Raw genomic sequence first — 13,537 nt, 5'->3', positions numbered from 1 at the left:
TATTTACCAGTGAAGCATTATAAGATAAGGGGGGGAAGTAGTGAACTACTCATGGATTGGCTGATTCTAGGGAGTTTGGATATCTATTAAAAAGTCAATTTACATCATCATTATTATTACCTTAGCACACACCTAAGTAAATTCTCGATGGAATAAAAAGTGCGGAAAAACCAATCATCAGCTGTTTTTTAAGCCACAGCAAAATAAAATCTTCATATGGCAGAGGAGAAATGGAAGAAAAGTAGCAACTCATCAGAAAAGGTAATCGGAAAAGATTTCATTTACAACCGCAAAAAGGGATTAAATAAATAGAGTTCGGTCAAATCCCCAGACGTTAGATGAAAAACCCCCGCTTGAGAGAACGAAGAGTGAGACGAACGCCAGAGATGGAAGGGATCTGAACCAGGATTTGCTACTTCCTGCTGTCAGATAATGCAGCCATTAAGCAACCTGTGACTATAGAGCACTTAACATGGAGCCCCCCCCATGGAATTCAAATCGAGGTGCGGTGTAATTGTATAACACACACTGGAAATTCTCCCTGAATTTCTTTTTTATACTACCCCCCCAACACAAATGTGGAATATTCCATTCTTAAAGTGTATCGCTTATATGTTGAAATGATAATATTTTGAATTAATGGGTTAAACAAAATTCGTTATTAAAATCAATTTCATCTTTTTTTTTTTTACATGTGGCTGCTGGGAAATTTAAAAGTGTACAAGTGGCTCACACTATATTCCTATTGGCCAGCACTACTCTAGCTAGATGGGAATTGCAAGCAGCAAAGGGCTTTCAACCTCTCTGTGCCTCAACGTCTTCATTTTCCAATCAGGACTGAACCGATACCAACCTTAAAGGCTCGGCGAGAGGAAGCAGAGAGCTGCTGTTAACAGAGTGCTCGCGGGATAACCGAGTATCCAAGCCCCCATCAAACCCAGCGAAGGTCAGAAAACCACGGTCCGGGCCACGCCCACCGGCTACGAGCCGCCGGGGCGGGCTGCGCATGCGTCTCCAACGCAGCCTTGGGCTGGGCGCGTTCCAAAGCGCACGCGCGGACGCGGAAACGCGGGGCGGGGTGGGGTGCGCGAGCCAGCCAATGGAGTTGCGCAGGCGGCCCGCGCGCGCCTGGGGCTCTGCTCCCGGAGCTTGGCCCCGCCCCCCATCCCCGCGGCCCAGCACGCACCGGGCGTCGCACAGGTGGGCGGGTTTTAGTGGCGCGTCCCGAGGTCGGCGGGAGTCTGTGCTCGCTCCCTTGGTGGTGGCCCACGCGGCTCGCACGCTGTGCGGGGCAACATGGCGGACGCGGCAGGTAAGGGTCGTTTCCTCGTGGTTGGCTGGGCTAAGTACCAGCTCCGCCGCCTCGGAGAGCTGAGGGTGGGAGAGTGGCGGTGTCGGGGGCTGAGGTGTCCGCTGCTCTGCTGCCAGGCGGGTCCCGTGGCTGTCGGGCCTCCTGCTGGCCTTGCCTGTTGGCCTTGGGTCTACGGTGAGGGCAAAGGATGGAGGGGTGCTCGTAGTGACGTGGTTCCGCAAGGCCCGGGCCTCCCGCCGAGGCAAGCCTCCTTAGAGCCCGGGTCGCCGTTGAAAGGCGTCGGCAGCCGCGCCGGCGACCCCGCCGTGACGGGAGACATGGTGGTACCTGTACCGCCGCCTGCCTAGGCGCGGTCAGCAACACGCGGAAGGGCGGTGGGAACAGGCGGGGAAGAATAAGCCCCCGAGGGGCTCCGACATCCGCGTGGCTCCGAGTCAAAGGAAAGTTCTGTGGGCCACAGACCAGGTAGGGGGCAGTTCAGTGATCAGTTAGGGAACTTTGTGGCCCGTGGGCAGAACACTTCTGGGGCAGGTTTGAGCCCTGCCGCGGCCACGTGGTGAACCCGAATGGAAGCCTACATGTGCGACTGCTTGCGGTCGGTTACCGAGCCGCGCAGCAACCCACGCGTTTGGCCTTACACACTTTGTTTTCCCCCATTAATTCTAGATGAAACGTCCATTCTCTGCTTGCTCTGATTTCATTCTCTATTTTAAGGTTTGTTACCCTTGTTTTTGGGAAAAACTCCCAAATCTCTTGTCTTTTTGTTTTAGTATTTATTTTGCCAAAGAAACATAAGAAGAAAAAGGAGCGGAAGTCGTTACCAGAAGAAGATGTAGCAGTGAGTAGGAATATGTTATACTTTGCTTTAACTAAAGGGAAAGATTACTTAGACAATACATGACATGCAAGAAATGTTCTTAAAAGTTTCTAAGGAATGGGTTGGAGTTGGTAGTGGTTGTGTTGTAAGCCTCACAAACCCAGCCACCTAAATCTCTCCTGTCAAATAATAGTTTGCCAAGTAGTGTTGACCACACCAGCAGCTCCCCCTGAAATTCTTTTTTATCCCACCCACAGACCCACTGTCCCTCTTCTAAGTAGCTGTCCCTGTTTCTTTTTACTTATTTCTTGAGAGTGTGTGTGCACACGGGAAGAACTCAGAGGACAAGGGGGAGAGAGCATCTCAAGGAGACTCCATACCCATGATAACAGCCGGGACGCAGGTCTCCATCTCAGGACTCTGAGATCATAACCTGAGCCGAAATCAAGACACTTAACTGATAGAGCCACCCAGGTGCTCCTAGCTGTCCCCATCTTGGTGGCAGTTCATTGTCCTTCTGAGATCCTGGTTCATTTCTTTTTCACTTGGAAGTCCCAGTGAAGAGGCATAAAGACTACCTTGTTTTCTATTTAAGAGGCTTTGACTTAACGTGGTAGTAACGGAATTGTTCAGAATCGGATGGGAAGTCTAACAGTGCGTTTCTGTCCTGTGTAAGGAGATACAGCACGCTGAAGAATTTCTTATCAAACCTGAGTCCAAGGTGGCTCAGTTGGACACATCTCAGTGGCCCCTGTTGCTCAAGGTATGTGATTAGGGTTATGTATCAGATCAAGACCTAGCTATTACATTATTTAAGTGTTAAGCACTTCATTAAGAGTGATTAGCACTACCATCTTTGACTTGGGAAATGCCAGATGTTACAGTCTAAAGCTGTTTTCTTCCAGGTGTCTGACAAGAAGGACCGAGTTTTATTTCATTTTTCATTTCCAGTGCACCCGGTGCTATAGTTAAAAACAGTTAAAATGTCAGAAGAGTGTCATACTGCCATCAAAGTGTATAAATAATTAGTTCTTGGTTTCTGTATTTACCTGCCACCATACAGACTTGTACCAGTCTGTGGGCCACACTTGGAGTAGGACTGCTTTAGTGCTCGAGGACATGGGCTTTGGAGCCACACCAATTTCAGTCAGGGAGTGTGTGAATTTGGGCCACAGTTATTTAACCTCTGAAGCTATTTGCTTATTGTGTCTTCTCTTAGGCTGAGGGTTGTAGGAGGTAATCCATGAAATGTGTTTAGCCAAAGTGCCTACCATGCAATAGGTCCTCTAGAAACTGCTGACTGTTGTGCTGCGTTTTAGAGTGGCTCAGTAATGAGTTGAATTACAAGCTTCACGAGGAACTTAGTGGGCACCGGGTTTGAGGAGAGAAGGCTAGGGCACACAAAGTTACTGAGACACATCTTGACCAAGTGTTATAATAAACCATTATATATGAAGTAAACGAATGAGATTTGCTTATATAATTCAACAGAGTTGAGTTTCTGCTTGGTCAAGTAGGTCTGCCATTTACAGCTGCTTTTCTATTGTAGGCTCTGGGGATATGCTAGTGAACGGGGTAGGCCAAGGTCCCTACTGTCTTGGAATTTAAAATCTAGGGGTGGGAGATAGTTTTTAAAAATCGCTATTTATGTCAAGTACTGTAATGAAGCTAAACTAGGCAACCTAGTTGAAGGGAGCTCTGTCCCATCTGTGGTCAGGCCTGAGAGAGGAGAATGAAGAAGAGGAGACCTGGAAGAGCAGAGATGGGAGCGTCTGGAGCAGGAACAAGATGGTTGTATTTGGGAAACGTTGCCAGTCTTACTACCCCAAGAAATCTTTCTAGAGGAGTGATCAAATTTGTCTTAATTCTATTCACGGTAATTTTTCCAGTATGTAAAGAGGCTTAACAGTCTGTCACACTAGAGAATGAAACATAGCAGAATCCGGGTTCGTAAACTTGCGGGTTAACCATAACATGGCTGATATTGGTGCTGACTCCCATATACGTTAATGGTTTATTGAGTTTATTTTGTATTGTATCATTGCTTTCCAGAACTTTGATAAGCTAAATGTAAGGACAGCACACTATACACCTCTTCCCTGTGGTTCAAATCCTCTCAAGAGGGAGATTGGGGACTATATCAGGTAAATGTGTTGGGAGCATGTACAGCTCAGACTTCTTTTCTTTTCAAAATGACCTTTTCAGGGGTGCTGGCTGGCTCAGTTGGTAGAGCATGGGACTTGATCTTGGGGTCATGAATTTGAACCCACATTGGTCATAGAGTTTGCTTGAAAAAGTGACTTTTCACATCAGTTGTTCAAGGTGGTAGTGGTGTTTTAGAATGTTCTAGAATTGGTGTAAATACATAACCTATACCTGTGGTGAACTTCTAGTCTTCAGATGCAGTTTTTATCACAGGGCTGGAGATGACAGCACAGTGATTTCTTTTCCATTTTAGGACAGGTTTCATTAATCTTGACAAGCCTTCCAACCCCTCTTCCCATGAGGTGGTAGCCTGGATCCGACGGATACTTCGGGTGGAAAAGACGGGACACAGTGGTACTCTGGACCCCAAGGTGACTGGCTGTTTAATTGTGTGCATAGAACGAGCCACTCGCTTGGTGAAGTCGCAGCAGAGTGCAGGTATGTGGAAGAGGGGGTGAAAAGAGGTAGCTCCTTTATTATTGGAAGGCTTTCTAGGTTTCCTTTCCTTCTACTTTTTGGCCCTTGGTAATTGTTTCTCCACTAGTTAAAAACAAATTCTTTTTTTTTTTTTAAAGATTTTATTTATTTATTTGACACAGATCACAAGTAGGCAGAGAGGCAGACAGAGAGAGAGGGGAAAGCAGGCTCCCCGCTGAGCAGAGAGCCCAATGCAGGGCTCGATCCCAGGACCCTGAAACCATGACCCGAGCTGAAGGCAGAGGCTCAACCCACTGAGCCACCCAGGCGCCCCTAGTTAAAAACAAATTCTAAGCAGAGATGCTCTGGTTGTGTACCTTCTGTCCCTTGCGAGATCCTAGTCCGTCTGCCTTTCTTGGAGTTCCACATACTGGCCATGTGCACATCAGGTTGACGGAGTCTGTCCCTGGGACTGAGACGGGGCTGTGTCTGAGTCCGGGTCTAGGGTTGTCGCTCCAGGCTCCTTGGACTCTTCGCCGCTGCTTCTGCGGAAAGTGCCCTTCCTTCATTTTCATCAGGGGGAACTCCTACATGACCTCGCAACGCTTTGTTCTAAGCTGGCTCCATGCTGCGCATTGCAGCTGTCCCTGTCCGCACACTGGAAGCCGAAACTCCCAATGAGAAGAAGCATCTTCATTCCTTTCCCATGTCCAAAGCATGAAATCTGTCTTGGTGGAAATTTGACAGAAAGAGGTCCTCAAACTGCATGCCTTTCTTGCTGCACAAGGTGGGACTGTGACCGTATAGAAGTACAGAAACTCAGTGGCCTGACGACTCCTTTGTCATTTTTTAGGCAAAGAGTATGTGGGGATTGTCCGGCTACACAGTGCTATTGAAGGGGGGACTCAACTTTCTAGGGTAAGTTTGTGATTACGGGCAGCCCGGGTATCTGAGCCCGCGGAGGCCTGCGGCAGGTGGCTTTCCTGGCTGTCCTGTCTTGTGCCCTTTTCAGTGGGCTGCTCGGACCAGCCTGGACGGGTACTGCGCATTGACAGGGGCACTTCTGGCCGTGTCCCTTCTGAGAAAAGGGCTCCGATAAGCATTGAGTCATCCCTGTGTCGTTGAATAAAGAAGCAAAAAGGGAAAGGACATTTGAGGTCTTAAATGATTGAAAAGAACTTTCTCATTGGTGTCCTCAAACTGCCACAGTAGACTGTTTGCTCTTATGTGAGAGTCTATGCAGTGAGTCTTTGTTTTGGTTTGTGCTTATTCTCAGGCCCTAGAAACTCTGACAGGTGCCTTATTCCAGCGACCCCCACTGATTGCTGCAGTGAAGAGGCAGCTCCGAGTGCGGACCATATATGAGAGCAAGATGATCGAGTATGACCCCGAAAGAAGATTAGGTGGGTCATGGGCCTGTGAGGAACTGAGTTGACATTGACCACGTGTGGACAGGACCGCATTCTTCTGAATTAACATTTTCTGGTTAGGAGTAGATGCCCTTAGTATATGGTGTGGTCAGCGCCTGTTTCTATGGCATGTATGTAGTCTCACTCAACGTCTCTGTGTGTGTGTGTCGTAGGTATCTTTTGGGTGAGTTGTGAGGCCGGCACCTATATTCGGACGCTATGTGTGCACCTTGGCTTGTTACTGGGAGTTGGCGGTCAGATGCAGGAACTTCGGAGGGTTCGCTCTGGAGTCATGAGTGAAAAGGTACACCATTACGGGGCTAGAAGTTTTAGAGCTGGTACTTAACACCTTCCGCCTTTGCTGCAATCCCGCCTGCCTCACAGCCTAGAAGAGGCGGTTTCCAAAGTGTTGAGTTCAGCTCAGGGCACCTTCCCTGTTCTGTTAATTAAACTTTGGAACATTGAAACCTGGGCTGTGGGAGATGATTGGATAGAGAACATTACTCTGTTCATTCGCTGCCTCTCAGCCTACAGAAGTGCCTGCTTAGATCTCAGTAAAGCGGTAGTTACAGAAGTGTAGAAGAGAATGAAGACCAGTGAGTTTGGACTAAATTCATTCAGGGTTTGGAAGCTTGGGCACGGTTGGACTATTTCAGAGACAGTGACACTGAATAGTTTTCATGCATGGCTGCTTTTCAGGACCACATGGTGACGATGCATGATGTTCTTGATGCCCAGTGGCTATACGACAACCACAAGGATGACAGTTACCTGCGGCGAGTTGTTTACCCTTTGGAAAAGCTGTTGACTTCTCATAAAAGGCTGGTTATGAAAGACAGTGCAGTAAGTTCTGGGTTACAAGTTCATGTTTGCACAAAATGTGACTCCACAAGGATGAGATGCCGTCTGTTCTGAAATCCACATTTTGTGTAAAGAAGTGTGACATGACGGGAACTTAACTGTTTTCCATTGGGCTTATTTTTATTTTCTGGTTTTGTAAGTTGGGCTCTGGATTCTTTGTTAATAAGCATTTATAATTGTTTTTATTAAATCAAAGCCACATATACTAAATTAGAATGGAAAATTTAATGCTAGACATAATTCCAAATCAAAATAAGGCAGATTGTTTAAACATTTACTATGAATTTTTCCAAAGTAAACTATCAGTGGTACATCAAATTTGCCTTCCTGTAACCTGCTATTTCTATGTGTGCCTAAGAAACCTTGATATATTTTTAAGTTGTTGCCAGAGAAGATTTTTTAAATTGGGATTGAAAGTTAAGATGAGCATTTCAGAGGTATTATAAGCTATGTCCTTAGGAATTTCAGTAAAGCTTTTTTCCCTTTAAATCTTAGTTTGAGGCTATAAAACCTAAACATCACTGAACTTACCAAGCTTTTTTTTTTTTTAGCACATTTACTAAATAACATTGAAAATAGTTCCTTTTAAGATTTTAAGTAATTTCTGTACCCAGCGTGGGGCTCGAACTCACAGCTCTGAAATCAAGAGTTGCATGCTCCACTGACTAAGCCAGCCAGGTGCCCAACAAGTAGTTTCTTAACGATGTAATTATATCAGGGACAAAGGATAGTTCAGTTGAAGGTGTTTGATGCATTTTTTTGAACGTCTTGCTTTGTAATAGAAAAAAATTACAGAGGTATACTAAACTATGCCGTTGTAATAGTGAAAAAAACATAATCATGTGAAACATGATATAAATGTGATAGAACCTCTTTATGCTGGGGTCAGACTGGTGCCCGCTGGGTGAATTTAGGGGAGACGTGAAATACGGTCAGGAAAAGAGATCCAGGTAAGTGAAGACCAGATGGCACAAGCCATTGAACTCCGGGAGAGGCTCACCCTGAGTGCTCCTGTGATGGGTTCAGCAGGCCTCAGTGATCTTGCTTGTTGGTTATTTTGGAGGCCTTTTAGAGGCCAGATCTCCCCTAAAAGCAAAAAGGTCTCCTGCTTCTGTTAGGGTTTCCCTCCTCGATAATTAAAAAACAGAGAAGAGTAAATAAGGAAAACCAAGGCTGGGTTTTGGCTTAGGATGAAAATATCTTTAAGTGAAGTGGAGAAATGAGGAATAGGTATTTACTTTTTTATAAATATTATTTACTCATTTATGTATTTTAAGAAATGGTGTGAGAGAGAGCATGAGGTGGGGGGAGAGGGAGAAGCAGGCTCCCTGCTGAGGAGGGAACGCAGCACGGGGCTCGATCCCAGAGTCCCGGGATCATGACCTGAGCCAAAGACAGATGTTCAACCGACTGAGCCACCCAGGTGCCCTGAGGAGTAGGTATTTAAATTCCTCTTTAACATTTCTGCGTCCATGTGTTTTGAGGCGCCTCGCTCGTGGTGGGTGGCTGCTGCGTGTGCCAGATCGTGGCCATGGCTGTCAGTGCGGCCGTGGCAGTCAGTGCTGTCCGCTCCATTTTGCAGCCCCGCCTGGAGGTGTTCTCTGTGCTGGCGAGGGCGAGAGTGTCGGGCAGGGGCTCGGGCGGCAGCTGGGGCTCTGACGTGCGGTGCCGTCTCTGCAGGTGAATGCAATCTGCTATGGGGCAAAAATCATGCTTCCAGGTGTTCTCCGATACGAGGATGGCATTGAAGTCAATCAGGAGATCGTGGTCATCACCACCAAAGGGGAGGCGATCTGCATGGGTAAGAGAAGTTGCCCTGGTTCCTTCTGTACCGTCAGAGCCAGGCTTACTAAGCAGGACCCAAAGTCCTGGCTCCTCGGGTTCATCTAACCCTTGTGTTGTCTGGAATGTGGAGGGGGAGTCAAAGCACAGCACTGTGCTAGATGGGCAGAGAGATGAGGTCAGTGGGGCTTCCCTTGTCCCAGCTGGCTGCTGGAGATGTGTGGCAGCAGCCTGGCTCCAGTGGGGAGACGGAAAACCCTTAAGGGAATAAGTGTGGTAATTGAGATGAAAAGTTCAGTCCGTTTCTTGTCTGCCGGTAGCAGTTAACTTGTGAGCTTTGAATTGCTGTTGGGAGTGTCCTTTACAACTTCAAATGTTCCATTGCCCTGAAGGGGCTCTGCAGGCTGTTCGCTATGTGTGGCCTGAGCCGCAAGCTTGGTGAGTGTATCTTTAGGGTTACTGGAGGTGTCCCCTCCTCTGACTCTCATGGTGTGCTTTCTTTCTAGTGCAAATTAGGCACGGTAAATGGATAGCTCTGATTTCCTTATTAAGAGGTCTCCTGAGGATCTAGGAAACCGTTGATTTTTATGTGGTTAGTGTAAATATTTTTTTTTAACTGACAATTTTAATGTGGTTTCAGAGCTTTTTTCCCATAGAGGTGGAATTTCTCCATATGAACATCCTCAGCAAAGGAAACCTCAAGCAGTAGAGTTTCGAGTTTTAAATGTTTTTTTCTTTGTGAAGATTTTATTTATTTATTTGAAAAAGAGAGAGCCCAAGCGGGGTGAGGGGCAGAGGGAGAAGCAGACTCTCCGCTGAGCAGGGAGTCCGATGCGGGGTTCAATCCCGGGACTCCAGGATCATGACCTGAGGTGAAGGCAGATGCTTAACCAACTGAGCCACCCAGGTGCCCTTTAAATGTTTGGGGTTTTTGTTTGTTTTTGTTTTGTTTTTTGTTTTTTAAGATCTTATTTTGAGAGCGATCGTGCAAACACACATACAAGCAGGGGGAGGGGCAGAGGGGGAGAAAATCTTGAGCAGGCTCCATACTGACTACAGAGCTCGACACAGGGCTTGATCTCATGACCTTGAGATCATGACTTGAGCTGAAATCAGGAGTTGGATACTTAACCGACTGAGCCACCCAGGTGCCCCAAAAATGGGGTTTTAAAATTTATATAAAACAGTGGAATTAGGGCTCCGAGTATAGGAAGTTTTCTCCCTTCCAAGTCATTCTTTAATCTCATTCCAACACCTGTAGCCGTTGCATTGATGACCACAGCAGTGATCTCTACCTGTGACCATGGTATTGTAGCCAAGATCAAGAGAGTCATCATGGAGAGAGACACTTACCCTCGGAAGTGGGGTTTAGGTCCAAAGGTAAGTGGGACTGGGTGTGCGCCCTGCTGTGAGTAACTCTGCAGTTTTGCGTTGTTGAATACTCACGTGGGCAGCCCTTGGCTGTGTCCCTGCCACCACAAATTGCCTTGTACTTGGCTCTGGGGAGTGCTGGTGGGTAGCTGTGGGACCATCTCAGACCTTAGAAGTGTCAGTCTAATGGGGGAAATGGATGGCTGTCGCTCGTACTGCACGACCAAAGCCACGCTGCAGGCTGCCTGGCACCGGGAGTGCAGAATGAGGGGCTTGACTTGGTTGGGGGGTCTGGGTAAGGGATCTTTGCCAGCCATGCCAGCCAGCATAAAGGACGTCTGTTGGTGAAGAAGGGTGGGAGGGTCTGGGGAAGCCGGAAGAGCATATGCTGCAAAGGCCCTGTGGTAGGAGAATGGGCTGGAGGCAGGTGCCACCAAAGGACGTTTCGGAGTCGGTCACTGATAAAAGTAGGCTTTGTGACTTTTGACAAGTCCCATGTTCGCTCCTGTTGAAGAGAGTGAGTTCAGAGTGCTTTGCAGAGAAGTGTGAGGCCCAAGGGAGGGGCCTTCACCAAGCTGCCGTAGTACCCGCTTCATGTGTCCGACCTTTCTGACCTTGAAACCCTGACGGTCCACCAGGCAAGTCAGAAGAAGCTGATGATCAAGCAGGGTCTTCTGGATAAGCACGGCAAGCCCACAGACAGCACGCCTGCCACCTGGACGCGGGAGTATGTGGACTACAGGTGAGGGCAGGGCGCTTCGGAGCCCTGGGTAGGCAGAGACAGTGCACTTGCCCCCCTGGATGCGGTAGTGCATCCGCTCCAGGAAAGCAGGGGAGGCTGCAGGGCCCTGAGGGGTGGGCGCAGTGCAGCTCGGTGCTTGCCTAGGGGATCCGGGACAGGAGGTCATGGAGCCCAGGTGTGGGGAGTGCTGCGACAACGTGGTGCTGACGAGGCCTCGGGGGCTGGAGGGACTTCCTCTTGACCACCCGGGCCAGGTAGGGGCTCGGGCCTGCCCAGCAGACCGTTATCCCTTTCTAGTCTGGCTCGTGGGACTCTAGAGGGAGTCAGTCTGCAACAGTAAGTGGTGAGTTCTTCTGTCTGTCGTCAGTATTTTGATGGTGGCTTCAGACTTGCCGGATATCACTGGTTGGGGACGCAGCCGGACCTCCCCAGAGTCCGCTCAGCACATCTCACCGCTTGGTGCCTGTCTTTCAGTGACTCCGCGAAGAGAGAGGTGGGGGCCAAGGGAGTAAAAGACCCACAGGAAGTTGCCGAAGTAGTAAAAACCCCGAAGGTAACGGCTGCGAGGAGCGGGCTGCGGGCAGTAGCGAGTGTGCCCTGGGACACGATCGTGTTGGTTTGTCTCAGCGGCGGCGCTCCCGTCACGGGTCGTGGCTTAGCATGTCAAGGCCGCCCCAGCCACTGTGCGACCTTGGTGTACTCCTCTGGACTGTGTGGGCTCCGGTTCCCATTCCCTGTTGTGTCTGCTGGGGGCATGGGGGGACTCAGAAATCAGACTGGCCTCAGCTCCCAGCTTGCGGAGGCGGCGCCACTGGCTCTTGGTGGAGGAACAGGTTATTCTGGCCCCTCCTTGGGGCAGATTCGCCTGAGGCTGACCGCCCTAGATCACGTTAGCACAGCCTTAGAGAAGGTCAAGGGAAGTACGTGCTACCACCTCAGCTTCTCAGGGTCCGGGGGGCACCCCTGACATCAGAGCACAGAATGGCTGCGCCAAGGGGCCTGGAACGAGCTGTCTGGGAAGCGCTCCCGGCGTGCGTGGGGCCTGTCTGTGCTCCTTCGCAGGTGTGCGGGCCAACTTCCCAGGCTCCTGCTGTGGCCCTGGCTTCCCGGTCTCGGGCGGTGAGGCCGTGCTTAAATTCTCTAAGTTACGGTTCTCTTGGGGTTTGTCGTTAGAAAGCTTCCTCCTATAGTCAGGGGCTGTTCTGGTGGTCCCTGCCTTCTTATTGAACATTTCTCATCCATTTTTGCCCCAAATCTGACATTTGATCACTTGTGTCCACCTTAGCGGAAACGAGAGAGTGAAAGCGACGAGACCTCCCCACAGCTGGTCAAGAAGGAAAAGAAGAAGAAGAAGGACAAAAAGGCCAAAGCTGCTCTAGAGAGTGTGGGTGATACAGGAGACGGGGTACGTCCATACCCAGTCAGGACACTCGGGGCGGAAGGGAGCAGCAGCCTCCTGTCGGCGACAGTATCTGTGCCCTTGGTGCCACCATTTTGTAGTAACCGTGCGCGCTTGTGGTGTTGCTAGTGATGAGGGCGAGTGTGTAAGAGCCCACTGCGGTGTCACTGGGGAGCTCAGGACCTGGTGTTCTGTGCAAAACTGGTTTTGTCTGGAATGTCCTCCCACATCCTGCAAAGGCTTATTGGGCTTTTGGGATGTCCCTGGTTTGCTTGTTAACAGGTGCTGTGAGGCTTTCTCTTTTTCCCAGGACAGTGATGGTACCAAGAAGAAGAAGAAGAAAAAGAAGATCAAAGCAGAAGCAGTTTCTGAGTAGCGGACGGCACTGGAGCGCGGGGCCAGCTGGGAGGAGGAATTAAAGCCTTACTGGGAAAACAATTCCTTTCGTTCTTGAGGGAATGCGCCACAGGCCCCAGGATGGGTGGAGCATTCCGGCACATTTTAGCTGCTCCCCGAGAACTCGGGTGATGTCGCCTGGTGTGCTCGCCCCATCCTTTCCTGTTTTAAGGACGCGGGTGAAAGAAGCAGCTTTGATGCCACCCCTTTCCGTGCTTGGGAGACTTGGGGATCGACTCCTTCAGATCTGGCAGCTGCTGTCGATGGCTCCTTGAATGTGATAGCGCTCTCCTGCTTTGCACCATCCCCCAACCCATTTTTTAAAAGTTTCTAAACATCGCTCAGTGAAATGGTGTACAGCACGTAAAGGAATAGACCCGAACCACATTGTTCGCTGGAGGGAGAAGCCTTTTCCCCCATGTCCTGTGAGGACAGCGGTCTGTTCTGGCCACACGCGGGCCATCTCTGGCTTAGCGGTCCCGTGTGTGCTCCTCTGGAGCCTGGGGGTCCGGCTTCGCGCACCTGCCCCCGTCGGCCTGCTTGTGTTCGTGACGGAAGCAAAAGAACCGTCCGTATTTCCTCCTCTAACTCCTTTACTTTCAAAGGATGCAGTCACTCATTGCTAGGAGAAGATTGTACTTTTTACTTATTAAAGTTTACTTGTTTTTAAGTATTTCTGTTGGGTTTTCTAATTGTTGGGGATGTCAAACTAGTAGAACAAAAAAATATAAACTATTTTGATTAAAAATCTAGGGAAGTTTGTTCTATTTGAAATTTGATGCTTTTCCTTTGGTTACTTTCTCTGGTTCTGTATCTCACGACATTG

General features: G+C 49.1%; 1 protein-coding gene and 2 non-coding genes across 4 annotated transcripts; all 3 read left to right on the top strand.

Moving 5' to 3' along the window:
- The first annotated feature begins 1,157 nt into the window (after positions 1-1,157).
- Positions 1,158-13,485, top strand: DKC1 (dyskerin pseudouridine synthase 1). 2 transcript variants are annotated; one of them, XM_047715304.1, is made up of 15 exons: positions 1,160-1,312; positions 2,083-2,150; positions 2,806-2,892; positions 4,182-4,273; positions 4,588-4,772; positions 5,605-5,669; positions 6,028-6,154; positions 6,334-6,464; positions 6,860-7,003; positions 8,702-8,822; positions 10,065-10,183; positions 10,813-10,916; positions 11,391-11,469; positions 12,202-12,321; positions 12,626-13,485. In XM_047715304.1, exons 1-15 carry the CDS (start codon positions 1,297-1,299, stop codon positions 12,689-12,691), a joined length of 1,524 nt encoding a protein of 507 aa, XP_047571260.1. In that variant the 5' UTR covers positions 1,160-1,296; the 3' UTR covers positions 12,692-13,485. The 2 variants fall into 2 exon arrangements, with proteins under 2 accessions (XP_047571259.1, XP_047571260.1); XM_047715303.1 differs by lacking the exons at positions 12,202-12,321; positions 12,626-13,485 and having other exon boundaries at positions 1,158-1,312; positions 11,391-12,173.
- On the top strand, positions 6,560-6,696 carry LOC125092546 (small nucleolar RNA SNORA36 family). The gene has a single exon (XR_007125000.1). It is a non-coding gene; the product is annotated as a small nucleolar RNA SNORA36 family (small nucleolar RNA).
- Positions 11,190-11,318, top strand: LOC125092547 (small nucleolar RNA SNORA56). The gene has a single exon (XR_007125001.1). It is a non-coding gene; the product is annotated as a small nucleolar RNA SNORA56 (small nucleolar RNA).
- Positions 13,486-13,537: the final 52 nt, after the last annotated feature.

The sequence above is a fragment of the Lutra lutra genome, chromosome X, assembly GCF_902655055.1.
Source record: "Lutra lutra chromosome X, mLutLut1.2, whole genome shotgun sequence".
NCBI lineage: Eukaryota > Metazoa > Chordata > Mammalia > Carnivora > Mustelidae > Lutra > Lutra lutra.
The sequence above is the reverse complement of the archived record's forward strand: the minus strand, read 5'-3'. Positions and strand labels throughout refer to the sequence as shown.